General features: G+C 42.6%; 1 protein-coding gene across 8 annotated transcripts in view; it reads left to right on the top strand.

Annotated features, from left to right (window-relative positions):
• szt2 (SZT2 subunit of KICSTOR complex) overlaps window positions 1–19,515 on the top strand; it is a 154,158-nt gene that overhangs the window by 38,275 nt on the left and 96,368 nt on the right. For 7 of the 8 annotated variants that reach the window (XM_078259548.1, XM_078259549.1, XM_078259546.1 and 4 more), the window contains 12 exons: window positions 70–277; window positions 1,016–1,063; window positions 5,340–5,467; window positions 7,955–8,222; window positions 10,225–10,396; window positions 10,572–10,664; window positions 11,755–11,833; window positions 15,344–15,634; window positions 15,915–16,050; window positions 17,814–17,930; window positions 18,037–18,106; window positions 18,861–19,046. In XM_078259548.1, coding sequence (XP_078115674.1) covers window positions 70–277; window positions 1,016–1,063; window positions 5,340–5,467; window positions 7,955–8,222; window positions 10,225–10,396; window positions 10,572–10,664; window positions 11,755–11,833; window positions 15,344–15,634; window positions 15,915–16,050; window positions 17,814–17,930; window positions 18,037–18,106; window positions 18,861–19,046 — 1,796 coding nt within the window. The remainder of the gene's footprint in view (window positions 1–69; window positions 278–1,015; window positions 1,064–5,339; window positions 5,468–7,954; window positions 8,223–10,224; window positions 10,397–10,571; window positions 10,665–11,754; window positions 11,834–15,343; window positions 15,635–15,914; window positions 16,051–17,813; window positions 17,931–18,036; window positions 18,107–18,860; window positions 19,047–19,515) is intronic. The other variant, XM_078259545.1, reaches the window with a different exon arrangement.

Below are 19,515 nucleotides of genomic sequence, written 5' to 3'. Positions count from 1 at the left end.
TTACATTGTTACCACGTGTTTAACACACAACAGGTAGTGCTGAACAATTTGACTTTTCTTACTCTCCAGATCTGGGAGAAAAAGAAGGAGTCCAATTCTCTGAACCACAGAAGGCCGATTTGCACATCAGCTTCAGCAGGCAGGTTTCCCAGCAGAGTACCAGTGACGGCAGCCAATTGAAGTGTCCAGTCTACGTCTACAGCTGCTCCCTGGAGCAGCTAAAGGAGCAACTGGTGCACCCCAACTCCAGCCGCCAACCCAGGGACATCTTCTTCAGGTACTGTGCTCACCCTACAGAAAGAAAGCTTCCAGATAGAACTGGTACCCATGTGAAAAGGTTTTCAAGGAATCACAGTGTTTATCTGGGATAATAGGATTTAGATTTGGATCAATTGGATCATATGTGAGGTTATTCACTTTCCAAACATCCTGGCCTGTTCTGCAGCAGAACCGTTCTCTGTGGTCTGCGCCACTGGACCACTGAAGGGTCCAGATGGTGAACAGAACAGATCTCTGCGGTGAGAATTTCTGTCATCAATTGAATTATTAAATAGTTGTGTTGTCTTGGCAATCATTCTGATCACCAATAATAAAATTGTACTCACCAAGGTCATTTCTGAGATCACAGTGACATCACTAAAAGAAGTCGGAGTACTGCTGGCAGCAGCAGCGTGGCAGCAAAAGCATGATCCGAGCACTGACGCCGTTAGACACTCTGGATAAACTATTGGTTTGTTTACAACCTGTGTTACCGTCGGACTACTTTTGTTTTAGTCAAGCTGCTATGTTCCCAGATTTTCAGCAATTTCTTTGGTGAGTACAATATTATCATAACTAATAGAAATGATGGACAAAGTTACAGAAAGAAGAGCCACGTTGTAATAAGCATGCAGGATCCTTTAATTGAAACATTCCCCCACCATTGTTTGACATAACTGACCCATGAATTGTCACAATACGTTTGAGTCCAGTTGTTAACATGTGTGTCTCTGATTATCTTCACGGGTGAGAATAGAGCTCAAGATGCTGAATCCTGCGAGATGTATCAGCAGAAGCAGTTCAGGTAGCTCTGCTCGATTCTGTATCTCTGCTCTCCAGCTGGTCAGCTTTCATTGGACGCGCTTGTCTTCTGTCCAGTGGGAAAGGGTGGCTTTTTCTAATGCTGTCGGCTCCAAAGCCCCGGCGTGTCTGTGCGTCCTCCTCAGGCTTGTGTTGCTACATACACACAGCGGGTGCAGCGCTGCCACACACTGAACACAACAAACATTTCAACTAGTTTCCCTCTTCACACTAGTCAGTGTTAGAGTAGCGCAGGCCCAATGCACATCACCAAAATAAGTCTGAATGTTCACTTTAGGTATCGACCAATTATCGGCCCGGCCGATTATCGGGGCCGACATTTGGCAATTTGCAGATTATCTGCAAGAGTGTTTTATTTTACTGATAACCGATAAAGTTAATTAATTAAAAAGTGTGCTACTTTGGCTCTGCTACGGCTCTGTTAGCAGTCTGCAACACTTGCAAACAAGCTGTTGGCATGTTAAAACTTCAGGAAGCTATTTTGTTTTTATTTATAATTTTCTTTTTACTGTGTATTAGGGGTGGAACGGTACATGTATTCGTATTGAACCGAAACGGTACGGGCGTCTCGGTTCGGTACATGAATTTACACGGAGAATACACGGTATAAAAATAAATAAAACTCACGTGCAAATGAATTAATGTAATGTGGAACTACTGTTACATATGCGTTTCTTAAGGACACCTAATCTGTAGCCCCGCCTTAGCTCTGCCTACATGTCGAGTCGGTCCAGTGAGTCCACACGAAGCAAACTAGTCCCTTCCATATACAACCAAACGGATGTACTGTAGCTGTATCCCTTCTTGCCTCGACCACAAATGGCTTCCAGGCCCATTTGCTCCGCTGTTATCTCCGCTGTTAGCTCCGCCATTAGCTGTTAGCTCCGCCGTTAGCTTCGCTGTTTGCTGCTAGCTCCGCTGTTAGCGTGTGAAGCTAATGCCACAATTCGCCAACTGCTCTGTGTAACCGAAGCTGCTCTTTTAACACCCCTGCTCTGTGCATTCACATATGAGAGCAGCGCTTGTCTCCCATATCACACTACTAGCTGGTTGTCTTATTTTGTTTACAAGTTCCAGATGGAGTCTGGAGATGATGTGGGGTAGCCTACTTATTGTTTACTGTTTACATCTTACTTTATACGCTTCAGGCTGTTGTAGCTAGCTCAGGGGAGAGACTGGATGACATTAGGTGGTATAGCCTGAGACATGCACAATAAAAATGCATTTTTGTTATGCTTTTCCCTCCATTGTACTGAACCGTGATGTCTGAACCGAGGTATGAACCGAACCGTGACTTCAGTGTACTGTTCCAACCCTACTGTGTATTATGTTTTAAAGTTTCAGTTTTATTAAATAATTGCTTAAAGTGCTCATATTATGCTCATTTTCAGGTTCATAATTGTATTTAAAGGTTATATCTAAATAGGTTTACATGTTTTAATTTTCAAAAAAACACCATCATTTTGTTGTACTGCACATTGCTGCAGCTCCTCTTTTCACCCTGTGTGTTGAGCTCTCTGTTTTAGCTACAGAGTGAGACATCTCACTTCTGTTCCATCTTTGTTGGGAGTCGCGCATGCTCAGTACCTAGGTAAGGACTACTAGCCAGTCAGAAGCAGAGTATGAGGGCGTGCCACGCTAGCAGCTAGACGAGCATTATAACGCACGTCACGGAACTAAAGGCTGGACTACAATAGAGCTGTTTGGAGCAGTTTGTGAACAGTGTTTTCTGTTGGAGATGGTAAGTGCCTTTGGGGTGGACTTTGTGCTTTTTCACTTTGTAAACCTAGAACGTGCACAAAAAAGATATATAACACAATAAAGGAAAGGAAAAAAGCATAATATGAGCACTTAAAACATTTAAACACACGTTTGTGTAGGAGTTTGTAACATTCCTAAATGTTAATTTTGACTTAAAGATTACATTTTTTACTGTTTATGTATGTCAGTTCCAAATATCGGTTATCGGTTTCATTAACTACTAATAGTTGGTATCGATATCGGCCCTGAAAAACCAGTATCGGTCGACCCCTAGTTCACTTACCTTACGTAGTGTGTGTGAACTGCTGGCCTGTAGCACTGGTCAACAAATCACTTGTCTTTTGTCATCGTCATGAGTTTACACAGAGTTTTGCAAAAATGATCATCACCAGGAAGTCAGGAATCCAAGAAATAGGTTTTTATTATCCAAGAATATCACATCATAGAGTGGGCAATGCCAAATATAAAGACTATGCAAGGGTGCCTGTGTTTGTGCATTACACAGAATGACTCCCCGCAGCTCTACAGAACTTTTAACTTCATACCTGTTTTCAACAAGTTCCTCTTCCCACAAGGAACCAAACATCAGTACGCTTTCAGTGTTTGATAATGATGTTTTACGGACTCATTGTTTTTTTTTATTTCTTTTGTATTTATTCAGGTATTTTGACAGTGACATTGAGCAAATGAAATGTTCCTATTAATAGCAATTTCTGTTGCACTAATGATAACCGGTAAAGCTAGGAGTGCAAGTGTTGTTGGCTGAAGCCACTAACCAGCGCTCTCTGCTGGTAACTACCCAGAAGTCCGGGAAGGCACAAATGAAATCTAACAGTGCTCAGCCTCACAGCAGTGTCAGATTCGCTGTGACATAATGATGCCGCCAGGTTTTAATATGTTGTGGTCATAAGTGTGCCCATGACTACTGTACCTGACTTCCTTTTGATTTGGAGAACCACATACACTGGTGAGGAAACGAGGATAAAGTTTATGAGATTACATGTAATAAAAACCGGGAGCACGCTATAGAAATCATACTCAAATAAAACCTATTGATCCATCCGTATGCTGATACCAAATACATTGCTAAGTCGCTGAGCACCACAGAAGCAATCATTTACTATCGGTACATTATACCACTATATTATTGATACAATAGAGGGAAAAAAGATGATTATTATAAACTGATAGGTATGGGACAGATTTGATTTAATTTGAGATTTTTATTTATTTATCTCGAACAAACCGTATGTTGTAAAAGAAAAAAACAAAACGTAGGAAAAACACAGAACACAAATCAGCTTTTATCAAAGAACAATAAAAAGGATATGTTTAAGAAGGAGCAGGTGGAAGCATAATTCTTTTATAGTCGTCAAATTACATTCTTCTCTAAACTTAACCTTTTATATATATATATCTTACAATGCAAATTAAATACATTTAAACTAGTGAGTTCCAAAAGTAAAGTGTGTGTAGAACAACAGGTTTATTGAACTAGAGGTTATTCTAAGTGCTTGCAGCAGCTTGGCAGGAGACTGTGTATGTCTCAGCAGTTTGTCTTGACACCTTGCTGTTACATGAATGAAAACGCTTCGGTGATCGAGGTCTTTTTTTCCCACCTGTTTCATGTTTTTTCCTCCCTTTTTGTCCTGATAATGTTTCAAACGCATGCTACGGAGGTTTAGCTGTCCCTCACAGGCTTGTCGGCTCCTTGGACTTTGCTTACTGTAGTGGAGATCTGGGCTCAATCTATCTAAATGCTTATGCAAAATGACACGAATGGAATTGTCTATATGTCTTTTAAACTGACATTGTATTTTTGTTGGTCTTTGGTGTTTTTTACCCCCAACGTCTCCTCCCAGGCAGCACGGCAATGGTTATGTTTAGGGTTAAGGTTAGGGTTAGCTGCCTTGAAGGCACCGTTGGAGGCAAAAAACACCGTCGAGCATTTTTGTTACACATATGTGGAATAGGGCTGGGTATCATTCAAAAATGTACGATACCGATACCAATAGCGTGACTTTGATACCGGTTTCTAAACAGTACTTTTTTCTATACCAATTTCATAAAACAAAAAGAGATGACAACATTAGAAATTATGCCACAAAGTTTTATATTTATTTTTCAGCTCCTACTACGTGAGTCGTCTATGTGTAACCTAGAGTTTTTCCTGCGTGTCTCTACGACGTGTAACGTTAGACAGCCAATCACGTCACATTATTAGATCTTGGTAGAAGCATGCTGATTGGCTCATTGACACTAATGAGATTTACTCTTTAGGTATTGAAATTGGGTATTGAATCACGAGGCATTTTGTATTGAATACGATACCCAGCCCTGATGTGAGATTAAGGTTATATGCATAGACATGAATCTATTGGAAATCATTAAATGAAGTTCTAGTCCATGTGGGTTCAGCAGATCCTTTATTGGTCTTTCTAACGGAGTATGTATGTTTCCTGTCTGGGTGTGTCTGCTGTGCTCTTGTCCCCTGGCAGGTCCCTGTCCCAGGACCGCAGCAGTTCGTCCCCTTGGACTGACCTCCTGGCTCAGCCTCACAAACACAAGGAGCTCGCCAGCTACTGCAGCCTGCTGCAGGAGCACTACCACCAGAGCTACGTCAAAGGTGACCCGCCAACATACACCTGGAACAGAGTTATGTCTGCCCGGGAATTATAAGTGTTATATTCTTCACGGTTTCATGTTGCTAGATATAACAATGATAACCTGGACTACGACGGAATATTGGCCCATTATTAGCCCATTATTAGCATGTCTTTACAGCAGCATGGCTAAAGCGTTCAGTATACTCTCCATTCCCGACCTGTCGGGCGACAGTGTGACGTCATGGGAGCGCCGTAACTATATGATATGATGCGTGATTTATACTCGCGCGTGGTGGTCGTGACACTAGTTGCAGTTTTCTCCTGAACAGAGGTCTCCGTTTCGCTAATGAGCAAAGGCTACCAACTTTAATATTTCTACGGACTAGAAGAAGAAAAAGGTAAACAATGGCAGAACTGGCAGCAGCATTGACGTCAATGTCAACAGTCCTACTTCGTCTGATCAAGCCTTTCATTCACCATAAAAGAACTCATCTTAACCCAGTAAGTTTACAAGAGAGACTTGCAGTCACTCTGAGAGTCCTGGCATCTGGTTGCCCTCAAGCTCATCCATGCTTCCTCTGGCGCGCCAGCGAGATCTACGTCATTTTGACGTCACATTGTTGTGCGAGAGGTCAGGAACGGCGACTGTAAAGAGGCCTTAACACCAACAACGGAAGCTAAGGTTACCCACAATCCATCAGGTGTATCTCAACTACGGATCTAATAGTAGCCCAAAATACACAACACTTAGTAACAAATTGTTCAAGTAAAATCTAAGTACAAATTCAGACTTGGTTTATCTGTGCCTTTATTATCTGCTGCTACAGTGCAAAACTGCCCAGTTCAGTATTTACACTGTGGCTCCTTTAATAGGAAATGAGTATACTACAACTCTTAACTCTTACTGCTACACTGTCCACTTCTGTAGAGCATCAATTGAAACAATAAAACGCTGAGAATGTGGGGAAGATTTTAAATTCTTTTTTACTGCATCTAACAAAAGATAACAAAAACATACTAATCAGTATGCAAACAAATCCCCAATGGAGCTTCATGAAATTCATATATCATCTCATTAATAAACACAGTGTCAGAGCAAATTTCTTTTTCTTCTTCAAGTTGTGCAATGCTCTACAACTTTGATTCAGATGTTCTGCCCTTCAGAAGCATGTTGCTACATTTGTATCACTCTGCGATGATAGTTTGATGGATATAGTCATTTCTTGTAAATAAATGAATCAGTTCCTTGACCGAATAATAATACAGCTTTATTTTACACTACATATTTACAAAAAGATGCAATAAAGTAAAACCCAATCATAAGCATTTGTTAGAGACTGTAAATAAGATCTGTTTAAAGAATAAGGCTGATATGATTTGATATTCTTCTCATTGTCAACAAAACCCACAATCTGTTAGTTCGTCTCTCAGTACTTTCTGACTTCCTGTCTGTGATTCTAACCTCTAAGCCCATTGGTTCCTACTGAAGACATGCATCTTAAAAAAAAAGCTTCACAAATATATAGTTTCATTAGCATTAGCATTGTAAGCATGCTGATGTTAGCATTTAGCTTACGTCAAAATAACAATGTATGTGTGTTCATGGTAATGAAGGAAGAGTCACCCAGTGCGACAGTGTGGCTCACTGATGTGTGTTTAATAGTTGTTGGACAACAATCTCTATGGCACACAGGAAGAAGATATGTCAGGCTTTCAAACACGATAGTTGACTTATCCTTCACATATACTGTAAATAAAAAACTGTTTATGAATAAGAATGAATGCCGTAGGTGAAGAAAAATATCATTATAATCATATCATGTACGTTTGAAAAGCAAGCAGAGGCAGCTCCAGAAGCTGGGAGTAAATATTTCTTGTGGAGTGCCTCAGTGTTCCATGCTGGGCCCCATTCTTTTCTCTTGGTACATGCTTGTCAAACTATAAACAAGGCCTGAGGAAACAGTCTTCATATTACAGCATACATGCAGATATTTGCACCACAAATCCATTGGAGAGTGCAAGTCAAACTGTCACTGACTTTCGTTTTGAATAATTAAAAGTACACCGGTTTGTTTCAGATTGGTTAATCGCTACATTATAATACTACAAAAATCAGACAAAGCTTTGCGTGAAGTAGGGCTAGTTATCATTCAAAAGGTTTCGATACTGGTACCGATACCAATACCGTGACTTCAATACCGGTTCCTAAATGTTTTCCTAAACTTTTTTCGATAACAATTTTATAAAATAAAAATAAATTACAAAATTACACATTACAGCACAAATCTTTGTATTTCATTTTCAGCTCCTACTACGTGAGCCGTCTCTGTTTTTTCCTTTGTGTCGCTACGAGACTTCAGAGGCAATTAGGTCAGTGCCTAAAAAGTATTGAATTTGGTACCCAGCCCTAGTGTGAAGCGTGTTGTATTAAATTGTAAATGAAAGTCAGTGGCTGCGTGACTTACCAATGTCACCAGTCGTTGATCTTCCCACCTTGTGCTCTGCAGGTGTATACCGCAGCCTGCAGCAGTCCTACAGCATCAGCTCCCAGGACCTTCTGATGGCCATGGACTACTGTGAAGAATCCCTGCAGGAGATCGACGTCACCTCCTTCCTGCAGACCCTCTGCGGACACATCAGGGTCTTCAGGGAGCAAGCTGAGACTCCAGGATGGGGAGGGAATCCAAAACCTTCAAGGAGCCTTGCCACCTTTATTATTGGAGAGGTTGAGGAGGACCGAGCAGATGACAGGGCTGCCCTGGCTTCCTCGTCCAGGTAAGATATGTTTATTAATGTATACTAAACATAACCAACCAGGGTTCAACATTAAAGGTCCTATGACATGCTGCTTTTTTGGATGCTTTTATATAGGCCTCAGTGGTCCCCTAATACTGTATCTGAAGTCTCTTTCCCGAAATTCAGCCTTGGTGCAGAATTACAGCCACTAGAGCCAGTCCCACAATGAGCTTTACTTAGGATTTGCCATTTCTGTGTCTGTAGCTTTAAATGCTATTGAGGAGGAGAGGGGGGGGGGCAAGGTGGAGGGTGCGGGTGTGGCCTTGACCAACTGCCATGCTTTGCTCGTTTGCAAGCCATGATGTCTCTCTCTTTCTCATGGGTGGGCCAAATTCTCTGGGCGGGCAAAGCAGAGAAAGGGGAGGTAACCTTTCCCCTTATGACGTCATAAAGGGAAGATTCCAGATCGGCCCATCTGAGCTTTCATTTTCTCAAAGGCAGGGCTTGGTTTACATCTATCACCATTTCTAGCCACTGGGGGACCATAGGCAGGCTAGGGGAACTCATATTAATGTTTAAAAACCTCCTATCTACTTGCCCGACATGGCATTTTACTTCCCCCGGACCATCGGAAATTAATGATGCCACAATTTCCTGTGGCTGCCCATGTTAAGGGAGACGGGTGAATAGGGAAATATTGAGCCGCACTGAAACTCCCAGAACGCCGTTCTCCCGGCACTTTTAGTAACAATCCAAAGTCAGTGGCAATAACAATCATTTTTAGTGGCAATAAATTGAGGGTTCACAATTGCCCCATTTAGTTACATTGTTCACGGTGGCCGGTTACAGCTTTCTCATTCAAAACTGCACAGATTTCATTGTTCACATGAGTTTATTAGACACAAATGCATTGGGGAAATGGGGTTGGTCCTAGTTGGAAAAAAATTACCCTTTAATGCCATTTGCAGAAAAGCTAATCGTTTAAAATGGTGCTATTTAGGTTTTAAGATGAAACTTATACTTGACGGTTGACATGGACATGTTGTGGACGTTGATGGTTAAAAGGAAATTCTTAAAATGTGCATTCCTGCAATACAGTAATAATATTATTCATTACCTGTTGAGCCTTAAAGATGCAGTAGGTAAGACTTATAAAACTAACTTTCTGTCATATTTGCTGAAACTGATGACCCTATGTTCCAGTAGAACTACATGAAGCAGGTCATTAAAAAAAAAATCCGGCTCCCCTGGCACCACCTACAGCCTGTAGTGCGATTTGTAAAAATCCACCGCTCCCTGTTCAGATGCACCAATCAGGGCCAGGGCTGGTGTCTTAACTGCTTGTCAGTCACTGCTCATGCACACGCATTCGTTCTCCCTTGTGGGGGGAGGGGCTTAGGAGACTGTTTTGGGCTTTAGCGGAAAGGGGTAGGGACTGAGAAGTTGTCGATGTTCACATTTTTTGACTAAGTCTTGGATCTTCACAATCCTACCTACGGCACCTTTAAGCTTTAAAGTTGCAAATCAATGAATGAGTGTGAACAATGGGTCAGATTGCTGTGTGTAATGTGAAAGGGGTCACATGTAGTGATGAACCCAGACAGAACTCTGCGCTTCCTCTCAGCTCCACAGAGCATTACCGTTTGCTTTAGTCTTACTGCAGCCGGCATAAACACACTGTCCACTACCAGCCCGGGGACAACTGGAAGACAAAGTGTCGCCTGAATGTGTAATTAGGCAACTGTTTGCTCTCATGTTCCCTACAACAACTTAACAGGCTGCTAACATGTCAATTCTGTGTTTACTGTCCAAAACAATTCAGTTAATTCAATGAGATCTCATTATCAGACTTCGTGGAATTTGCCTTGGTGAATACATACACAACCATACAAATGAATCATAAATTAGAAATAAGCCAATAAATAAGGATACAGAAGTAAGCGTCAATATCAGTGGGGGTCCGGGGGCCTTGTTTTTTTTTACTTGTCACCAATGAGCTAATACAATTATTAATGTCTAATGTTAATGCTTCTGACAATAGTATTGAAATGGAGGATGCTGCTGAAGCTGAATCTAGAGGGAAGTCCTCTCCTCCTACATCTCCACTGATCCTGGATGAGTCCAAGACAGCCAAGATCCCAGAGTTCCCTCTGACGCTGCTTCACACACAGGCCAAGTGTGAAGTGTATCCAGATCTGCGCAACATAATACAGGTATTGTCTGAGCCCTTAATTATTAATCTCCTGCTCACAGTTTCATATTTTCAAGTAGATCTGATGATTCCCTTTGATCATAGACTGTCAATTGAGTAATTAGTAACTACATGAGCTAATAAGCTAAAAAGGTCAAACTGATGTCAAATTTGAAAAAAATCTAATCATTCAACAGGCTAAATTCATGGGGATCGTGTCTCAGTATTTCAAAACTGTGCCCTCCAATCCACACTACTTCTTCTACTGCCCGCCTTCATACAAGAGAGACGTGAGTTGACCAAGTTGTGTTTTGCCATTCTTATTGTTATCCTTGTGTTTTTGGAAGACTGACTTGGCTTTGCTTTCATATCTCATTAATATCGTTGGTTATATGGAAGGATTCTGGATTAACATTGGCTGGGGGAGAAAAGAAGTAATATGTATTTCTTTAACCGAAGAAAAGAGACTGCAGGCCCTATCTTGCACCCGGTGTAGCGCAGCGCAAAGCCCGACGCAAGTGTCTTTGCTAGTTTAAGACCGACGCAGTTGTCAATGTCCCGTCCAGCGCCTGCGTCGTTTAAATAGAAAATGCACCTGTGCCCATCTTTGCGCCCATGGGTCTTACAGGGAGCTGTGTTCAGGTGCATTCTTTGCGCATTGCTATCTTGAGGCAGCGGGAAGTGATCGCCCCATTGACCAACAAAAACCTTGTCTGAAGTCAATAGCGCAGCATTTCATTGTTATTTTAACAGTGCATTAGTAAAATGCACCTAGGCTCGTGCACAGCCCGCGCACACTATGCTTGTTACACACACAGGGAAGCGCAGCAGCATATAAACATGCAAAAGATTACAAATATCACGATGCAAATCCGCCATCATAATAGCAATGCGCCAAGGTACAAACGTGCCTGGCTTTTAAAGGGAATGGGAGATGACACTCTGATTGGTTTATTGCATGTTACGCCCAAAAGACACCTATGAATTAATTAAGACACTAAGAGCAACCTTTTTGAACCATGCGCATGAGCAAAAGTGGATTTGGACACGCCCTAAACGCACCTGCGTCATGCGCTTCACGCCGTGCGCTAAGATCGTTAAAATAGGGCCCTGTAAATCAGAGATCTTCAACAGGGGGTCCGGGTAATAGGCCCAGTTAAATCTGCAACTTCATTTTATACAATACATGTAGAAGGGGCGGTCCCTGCTCCATCTCTCTCTCTCAGTTAAGGGGGTCCTTGGTTTAAAACGCGTTGAAGACCCCTGCTGTAAATGGATGTCTTATAGAGATTTGTGCCTGAGTCAGCTTTGGCTCAGAAAGAGAAACCACTGCTCTTGATTGGACTGGATAAACCTTTGCGCTGTGGTTTGTCTCCACAGGAGGACTCTGAGGACGGCGAGACGGGGAGGAGACCCAGTGAGGAGCTGGTGTCAGAGGCCGAGCCAGCTACTGAGGATGGTGAGCATCATTCACGAAGCTTTAGCTTTAATTAGGTACACCCTGCAATTATATTGTTTCATTCTGACAATGCATTTACATAGCGTTAAGTGCTTCACAGAGCAACAATAGATCTAAAATCAGAAAAACAGTATACATAATACAAGTGTAAGATCTCATGTCAGTGTCAGGATTTCCTAAAGCTTACATCAGTTGCATTGCCCATTGTGAAAGGAGCAACATGGAATAGATTCTGATTACACAAAGTTCATAGGTTAGGCTAGCAGGTTAAGCAAAGTTAAATTAGGTGAAGTTAAGTCAGGATAAATTAAGTTAGGTTAAGACAGGTAAGGTAGTGTTAAGTGTGTTTAAGTTAGGTTAAAGTCCCTCTCCACTCAAAAATGTGTTTTTCTTATGTTTATGTCAGACAAAGGTTGTCACTAGTGAGGTGTTTTTTGCATTCTTCTGCTGAAGGGAAAGATGTCTTAGCCTGGTCCTACCAGACTCTAGTACTTTTCATTTGTCCAGAGTGTCTGGCCACTCTCCGTTGACAAGTGTTAACTTCCTTGAAGGCGGGTACTCTGTTGAAGTTTCAAACTATTGGATCTGCCCAGAGCCACTCTGGATCTGCCATAACCAATCGCTAACGTTTGGTCGTGACGTATGTCATGCGCATGTGCAACAAGAGGGGAGACCGACAACAACTATCGGCTTATATTTAGCATTAGCATCGCTAGCGTATTTCTCCGTAGCCGGAGAAAACGCAAGAATATACCGCAAACCCAGACGGAGTACTGAAGGAAAATGAACATATTTTTAAAGATTATTTTTTTGGGGCTTTTCCCTTTATTAGAGAGTGGATAGATATGAAAGGGGGAGAGAGATGGGGAATGACACGCGGCAAAGGGCAGCAGGTCAGATTCGAACCCTGCGCCGCTGCAGGACTCAGCCAACATGGGGCGAACGCTCTTATTGGGTGAGCTAGAGGCCGCCCCGAGGAAAATGAAAATTGAGCGGAAGTACGTAGGAGGGTGGAGCCAGGCTAGAGATGTCTGTGCACGGGAAAGGTGATTAGGTACGTCAGTAATCCGTAAACCAATCGCTGTTTAATCTGCAAAAGCCAGCAAGGACACCTGAAACCTCCATGGCAGAGAGGACTCTTTCAGTTACTCCCCTCAGGAAGGCGTTACACGTCTGTCAGAACCCGCACATCCAGCTTCAGAGACCGCTTTTCCCCCACAGCCATCACAACTCTAAACATTCAGTTACAGAAATAGGACTTCATCATGCTGAATGATTATGTTTTGCACTGCATTTGCACTTTTCCAGTACTGTGATCTTTTAAAAAAAAACATAGATTTTTTGGTGTGAGAGTACGGCATGAGTAAGTGTATGAATGTATACTACTATGCACTTGAAGCACCTGTCCCATTATGTGTATGTGAGGGTATGGTTTGTGGAAGGGTATGGCGTGTGCGTATGAATGTATACTTCTAGGCACCAGAAGGAGTACCACTTAAATTTCGTTGTGACAATGTTTTACAATGACAAAATAAATTATTCTGATTCTGGACTGTCAGTCTAAGCCAAAACACACCGTCACCGTCACTTTCAGCCACTGCCAGTTACAAGCTAACGAGAAAATAAAAGATACTAGCTACTCTTACCATTCTGATATGTCTGCTATTCGCCGATTTTGTTGCACAACAGACTCCTCCTCTGAGTCTTGGTCTGACTGACACCTGGTTCAGACAGGACACCCAAATTGTAGTTGCAGATCGCAAGCTTGCAGAGCTCTCTAAGCGGGCTGCCTGCTCGCAGAGGGCCTGCCAGGGCTTCGTGAGATGGCTGTCCGCCAGCGAAGCTCGGCAAGATGGCTGCCTCGCCGCCTCCTGTCTGAACCCGGCGAGAGGCTCAAACATGTAGGCCTAGAGCTGAATCTCTCCGATGTTTCTGACTGACTAATCAGCTAGCGCTGTGGAGATAGGTCTGGCAATGCAAGACTACTGGTCAACCTTAGGTAGATGCTAGAATGTAGTCCCCTGAACAAGCCTCAACCCAGAGCGAGCAGCGGTGGGGAGGCGAGGCCAGATCCAGAATTTCTCAATGAGGGATAAAGAGTGGATGTGCTTCCAGTCCCTTTTTATTTTTTTTACTCTACCATGTTGACTCAATATGAATTATAACAGAGTATTTTTACATACTTTAAACGTGTCTGGAGTGGGACTTTAAGTTTGGTTCCGTTCAACACAGGCTAACAGGGTAAATTAAGTCTGGTTCAGATAGGTTAATGATACATTAGGTTAAGTTAAAGTTATTTGGCTAACCTAACTTGATTGATTGGCTGATTTGATTTATTTAGCACATGTAAAAAAACAAAACAACAGTGTTACATATAAGACAAAATAGGTCAAAAAGACATGCAAAGGAAACCCAAAACACCATCAAGGGGCTTGACATGTTGGGTTCCCTAAACTAATTCAATGAAAGGTAGCATATAGAAAATAAAAACATAAAAAACTGTCTATAAAAAAAGGGACAGAAGAAAGGAACAATTAAATGAGGAGAGAAAATAAAGAATGAGGATAAGGAAAAGGAGAAGTAATAGAAAACAAAAGAAAAGAGCCATGTTAGGCTACTGATTCAGTAACATATTACAACATTTTTGAATGATAACTTAATGTTAAGATAGGTTAACACTGATGTGTCTGGGATCCAAATTGATTGATTATGTATTATTAATTATTTTATCAGCTTAATACAACTCTTGTATGAGAATAACTTATAATGTATACATGTTCATGTGCATATATATGTGATTGGTGTTGCAGTGTTTCCTCTATGTTGATTTTGTAGTGGCGGCACGCCATGGCAAAATTTCTGCCGCCACGGTATCAGAAATAGGGCAGAGGAGGGTAGGGCTAGTCCACACAGCATTCTGGGATGGGAGAAAAACGTGCTCTGGTTTATTGGCATTTCTTTAAACCAATCACAATCCACCGGAGTTTAGAACACCAACACAAAGAAAGAGGAAGGTGACGGACATCCGGCAGAACCTGAACAATAAGGGCTGGGTATCGTTCAAAAATGTTCGATACCGGTTCCTGAGCGATACTTTTTTTTCCAATTCAAATTTCAAAAATCCATTTTAACAAAAATAAATTACAACGTTATGCATTACGGCACAACTCTTTTAGATAAGCTAATACGTGAGCCCTGTCTCTGTTCGTAGCTCAGAGTTTTTCCTGCATGCCTCCTCGACGTGTAACTTAAAACAATCAGCAGCATTATTAGATCTGGGTAGAAGCATGCTGAATGTTTATTGGCTCACTGACTCTGATGAGATTTGCTCCTTAGGTATGGAAATTGGGTATTGAATGATGAGTCATTTTTCGATACTAAGGAGGCAATTCGGTCAGTGCCTAAACCGTATTGAATTCGGTACCCAGCCCTACTGAACAATGCCGGAAATGAATACCTCAATTATAGACTAGTGACACGATAATGAACAGTTGGTTGGTTTGTGTGCAGAGAACTTGTCGGGCTGCTGCATCATGACGGAAAGCGACACCGATTTGGTGGTGGAGTATGAGGAGCATCCAGGCACCAGTTCCCACGGAGAAGGTGACGACCAGTCCCTGTCAGACTCCAACACTGTCAACCAGGACCAGGACTCCTTCAGCATCCTGGAGGGAGACTCCCTGCTGGAGGCCGAGGGGCCACAGCTGGACATGCCCCCGCTGTTCGTTCATGTCACTTGTTCGGTGAATTTGAAAAGCTGCCACGGCTCCATGCCCATACAAACACTGCCCACCTGCCTTGGTTAGTACAGCCTTGCTTGTCTCTTCACTTTCCCAGAATAGAGACCCCCAATGTTAACGCAAGAGTCTGGTTAAGATCTCTGCGTTTCTCCCAAGTGAATATTCAGAAATTTTTAATAAGACGTAACATCCTTCATGCATGCATTCATCGAAACGGGTCTTTTGTCGTCAGCTTTTGTCTTTCCATCTTCCCTCTGTAAAATCTTTAATTGAAACGTTAAGAGTTTACCACTGAGACTATTGCTTTTGTTGCCGTGCTTATTTCAGTTTTGTGATTGCAGGGGAGATTATTTCCTTCCTGGAAAATGCTGAGACCTTACAGTCTGTGGATTTGAATGAGCTCTCGGTCACATTAGATATTTTTGTCCTGACCCTGCCTGTGGAGATTGAAGCCATGGCCGATTTCCATCATAACAGGTGAGTCAAAGTGAGCAAAAAGCCACAGTTCAGCAGGCTTGCAAGAAAATAAAATTATAGTGTAAGGGTTTTTTTTGGACACAATATTTGTTATTTCAGTTTTTATGCCTCCAAGCAGGTGACGGCCACAACCGAGGCATTACCAGGGTTTCCGGGGGTCTTAAATTCACTGAAGTATTGTGTTCTAGGTCTTAAATCATTTTAAACAGGTCTTAATTTTCCTACGTCCATGTAACTCTCTACCTCTAATGCTCTTTTTTTTTTTTTTATTCTGGGGTGTTGTAGTTTCTTCTGCTAGTCCAGATATAATTTCGCTGTTTTACGACTACAAATGAGACCAACACGCAACTGATACTGCAGCCAATCGGCTTTCGTGTTTCAGATTGTACCACGGACAGGTTGTCTGTCTGTTGTATTCTTGTAAACGCTTTGAGGGAATTTCTTCCATTTGGCAAAAACATCCACTTGAGTTCAAGCATGAACTGATTTAGATTTTGCTGGATAAGTTCCCTGTGACTTCACGAAACACATTTTTGGCCATAACTCAAGAATTGATACGTTCATTATAACAAGATTTCACACAAATGTCTAATAGGATAAAAGGAAGAAGTGCTGATATTTTATCACCAAAAGGGCAAAAGGTCAACTTTACTGTGACATCATAATGTTTCTGGACGTTTTTCAATGACATAACTCAGGAAGCTGTGGCGATTACATACATCGTCTGTGCTGCCGGGTTGAAGATGTGGGTAAATTGCTTCAAAGTCTTCACTACAGGGCGCCTGGGAAGCTCACCTGGTGGAGTGTGCGCTCATATGCAGAGGCCCAGTCCTCGACGCAGCGGCTCAGGGTTTGGGTCTGACCTGCGGCTATTTGCTGCATGTCTAACCCCTCTCTCTCCCCCCTGTCCTGTCCATAGCTGTCCTGTCTATTAAGGGCTAAAATGCCCAAAAATATATAAAAAGTCTTCACTACATAGGTATATTATTTGAGTCTGGACAGACATGGATGGAAACTGCTACTTGACTGGTGGGCTGCGAGGTTTAAATATTTTGGAACCGGCATGGTTTACATCAATTTTGTGAATAGTGTGAAATAGAACTAAAGGATTCATGGATCTCTCTATCGACAGAAAACAAATATGTAACTATTTTGATAATTTATCAAATGTTTCAGCAATTTTTGAATCAAAAACGACAATAATGCATAAAAGTTGGAAGACATTTCCAAAACAGTGCTGTGCGCTAGTCTGTCTCGACGATGTTTCATTTCCGGGATTGTTCAGGTGCCGCCGGATGTCCGTCACCTTCCGCTTTCTTTGTGTTGGCGTTATAAACTGCAGTGGATTAATGAGGACTATGGTTAACTGCTCCTCAGATCTCTGCAGGGTAAATCCAGACAGCTAGCTAGACTATCTGTCCAATCTGAGTTTTCTGTTGTACGACTAAAACAACTTTTGAACGTACACATGTCCCACCAAAACAAGTTCCTTCCCGAGACTATTTTGCAGAGGCACCGTTGCTCCATCCGGCGCTTAGCACCGCCCATGACGATTGTGATTGGTTTATGGAAATGCCAATAAACCAGAGCACGTTTTTCTCCCATCCCGGAATGCTGTGTGGACTAGCCAGACGTTCCTCCGCAGCGCTGTGGAGGAAGGTCTGGCAATGGGAGACTAGCTGTGCACAAATTGTAAAGTAAATATGTTCTGATGTGATATGAGGATACTGTGAGCCTGTGAATGATCTTTTCCGTGTGTGCAGGTACACCTCAGAGAGCAGCGTGTCCCTGAATCGTTCACCAGGACAGCCGTCCTCCTATCGCTCTGATGAGGAAATGATGGTCGTGTATGACAATCTGAGGGGGGCAAGCGTTGATGGGTGAGTCGGTCCAACACACATGCTTGTTCAGCATTACAATACTGTCTCTGGTTGACTCTGATTCTGTCCATTTTAGATTTCTTATATCTGTCTTGTCTTCTATCAGGGTCTCTGGTGATCCCTTATCCAAACTGCCACTTCCTCACCAGTCAGCAATCCTGGCCACAATGGATGAGGTGAGTCATATTCTTTTAAATGTGAGCTATCACAGCAGCAACGCAACAAATAATACATACAACCTTTAGATGAGAGTAGCTTCACTTATTAGCTTCACCCAAATATGCAGCAGTCACATGTACACTTTCAGAGGAAAATACGTCCTATTACAAAGGGGACATTTGGAAGCTTCCTAGCTTAATATTGCAACTAACTGTCAGGTTACCATGACATTTACTGAACACATGCATGCTCCCCACAGGGCACACCCTTTTACATTATGAATATTTCTGTATTTTTCAACCCATTTCCCCATGTTTTTGTGTGACATTTTATCATCGTAAAACACACATTTTATGTCAAGTCGATAAAAATAAATAAAACTATCAAAAGCCGCCTTGGTTCGTCTTTCCACTGTTCCAACAATCGCCACTCTGGTTTGGTTGAAATAAACTCTTAATTCACCCATTTACATGTGGAGATATGCTGGCTCTATACACGCTAAAACATATTTAAATGGGGTTTGATGGGTATGGTGATGGTGATTTCGGTGGCTGTTTCATGTTGAACAAAAAGGATCTTACTCTTTAACAAAAAGGTTCTGTCTCTGATGTTGTGAATGCTTCTTTGTAATGAGAATTACAGCTTTAAGTCTTATTGATATTAGAAGGGATACGTTTATTCCTCACAGAAAACAATGAGGTCCATATTTTTGCTAGTTTTGCACATGCACAACCGTGATGAGCTGGTCTGGTTTTACACTCTGTGTATCAGATCCGCTGGCTGCTGGAGGATGAGATTGTTTCCGCGCTGCGTCACTCTCGGGTCATCAGCTCGGCCACGCTGCAGAAAGTAGCGGAGCATGTTCTGCGCTCGAGCGGGCGACCCCACTGTCACTGTGAAGATGTCCCACTTCAGTTTGTCTTCGGGCCGGAGCAGTCTCTGGAGAAATTCAAAGAGGCAGGGACACACACACACACACACACACACACACACACACGCACAGACACACACGCACACACACACACGCACACACGCACATACACACACACAGACACACACGCACACAGACGCACATACACACGCACACACACACGCACACACACACACACACACACACACACAGACACGCGCACACAGACGCGCGCACACAGACGCGCGCACACAGACGCGCGCACACACACACACACACACACACTGACAGATACACACACACACAGATGCACACACACAGACACGCGCGCACACACATACACATACACACACAGACAGATATACACACACACACACACAGACACACACACAGGCACACACACACACACACACACAGACATAGATGCGCGCGCAGACAGACAGACAGACAGACGCACACATACACACACACAGGCAGACGCGTGCACACACACAGACAGACATACACACACACACG

Source organism: Sander vitreus, chromosome 9 (assembly GCF_031162955.1).
Source record: "Sander vitreus isolate 19-12246 chromosome 9, sanVit1, whole genome shotgun sequence".
NCBI classification, from domain to species: Eukaryota; Metazoa; Chordata; class Actinopteri; order Perciformes; family Percidae; genus Sander; species Sander vitreus.
Note: the sequence above shows the minus strand (reverse complement) of the source record. Positions and strands in the feature narration are given on the sequence as shown.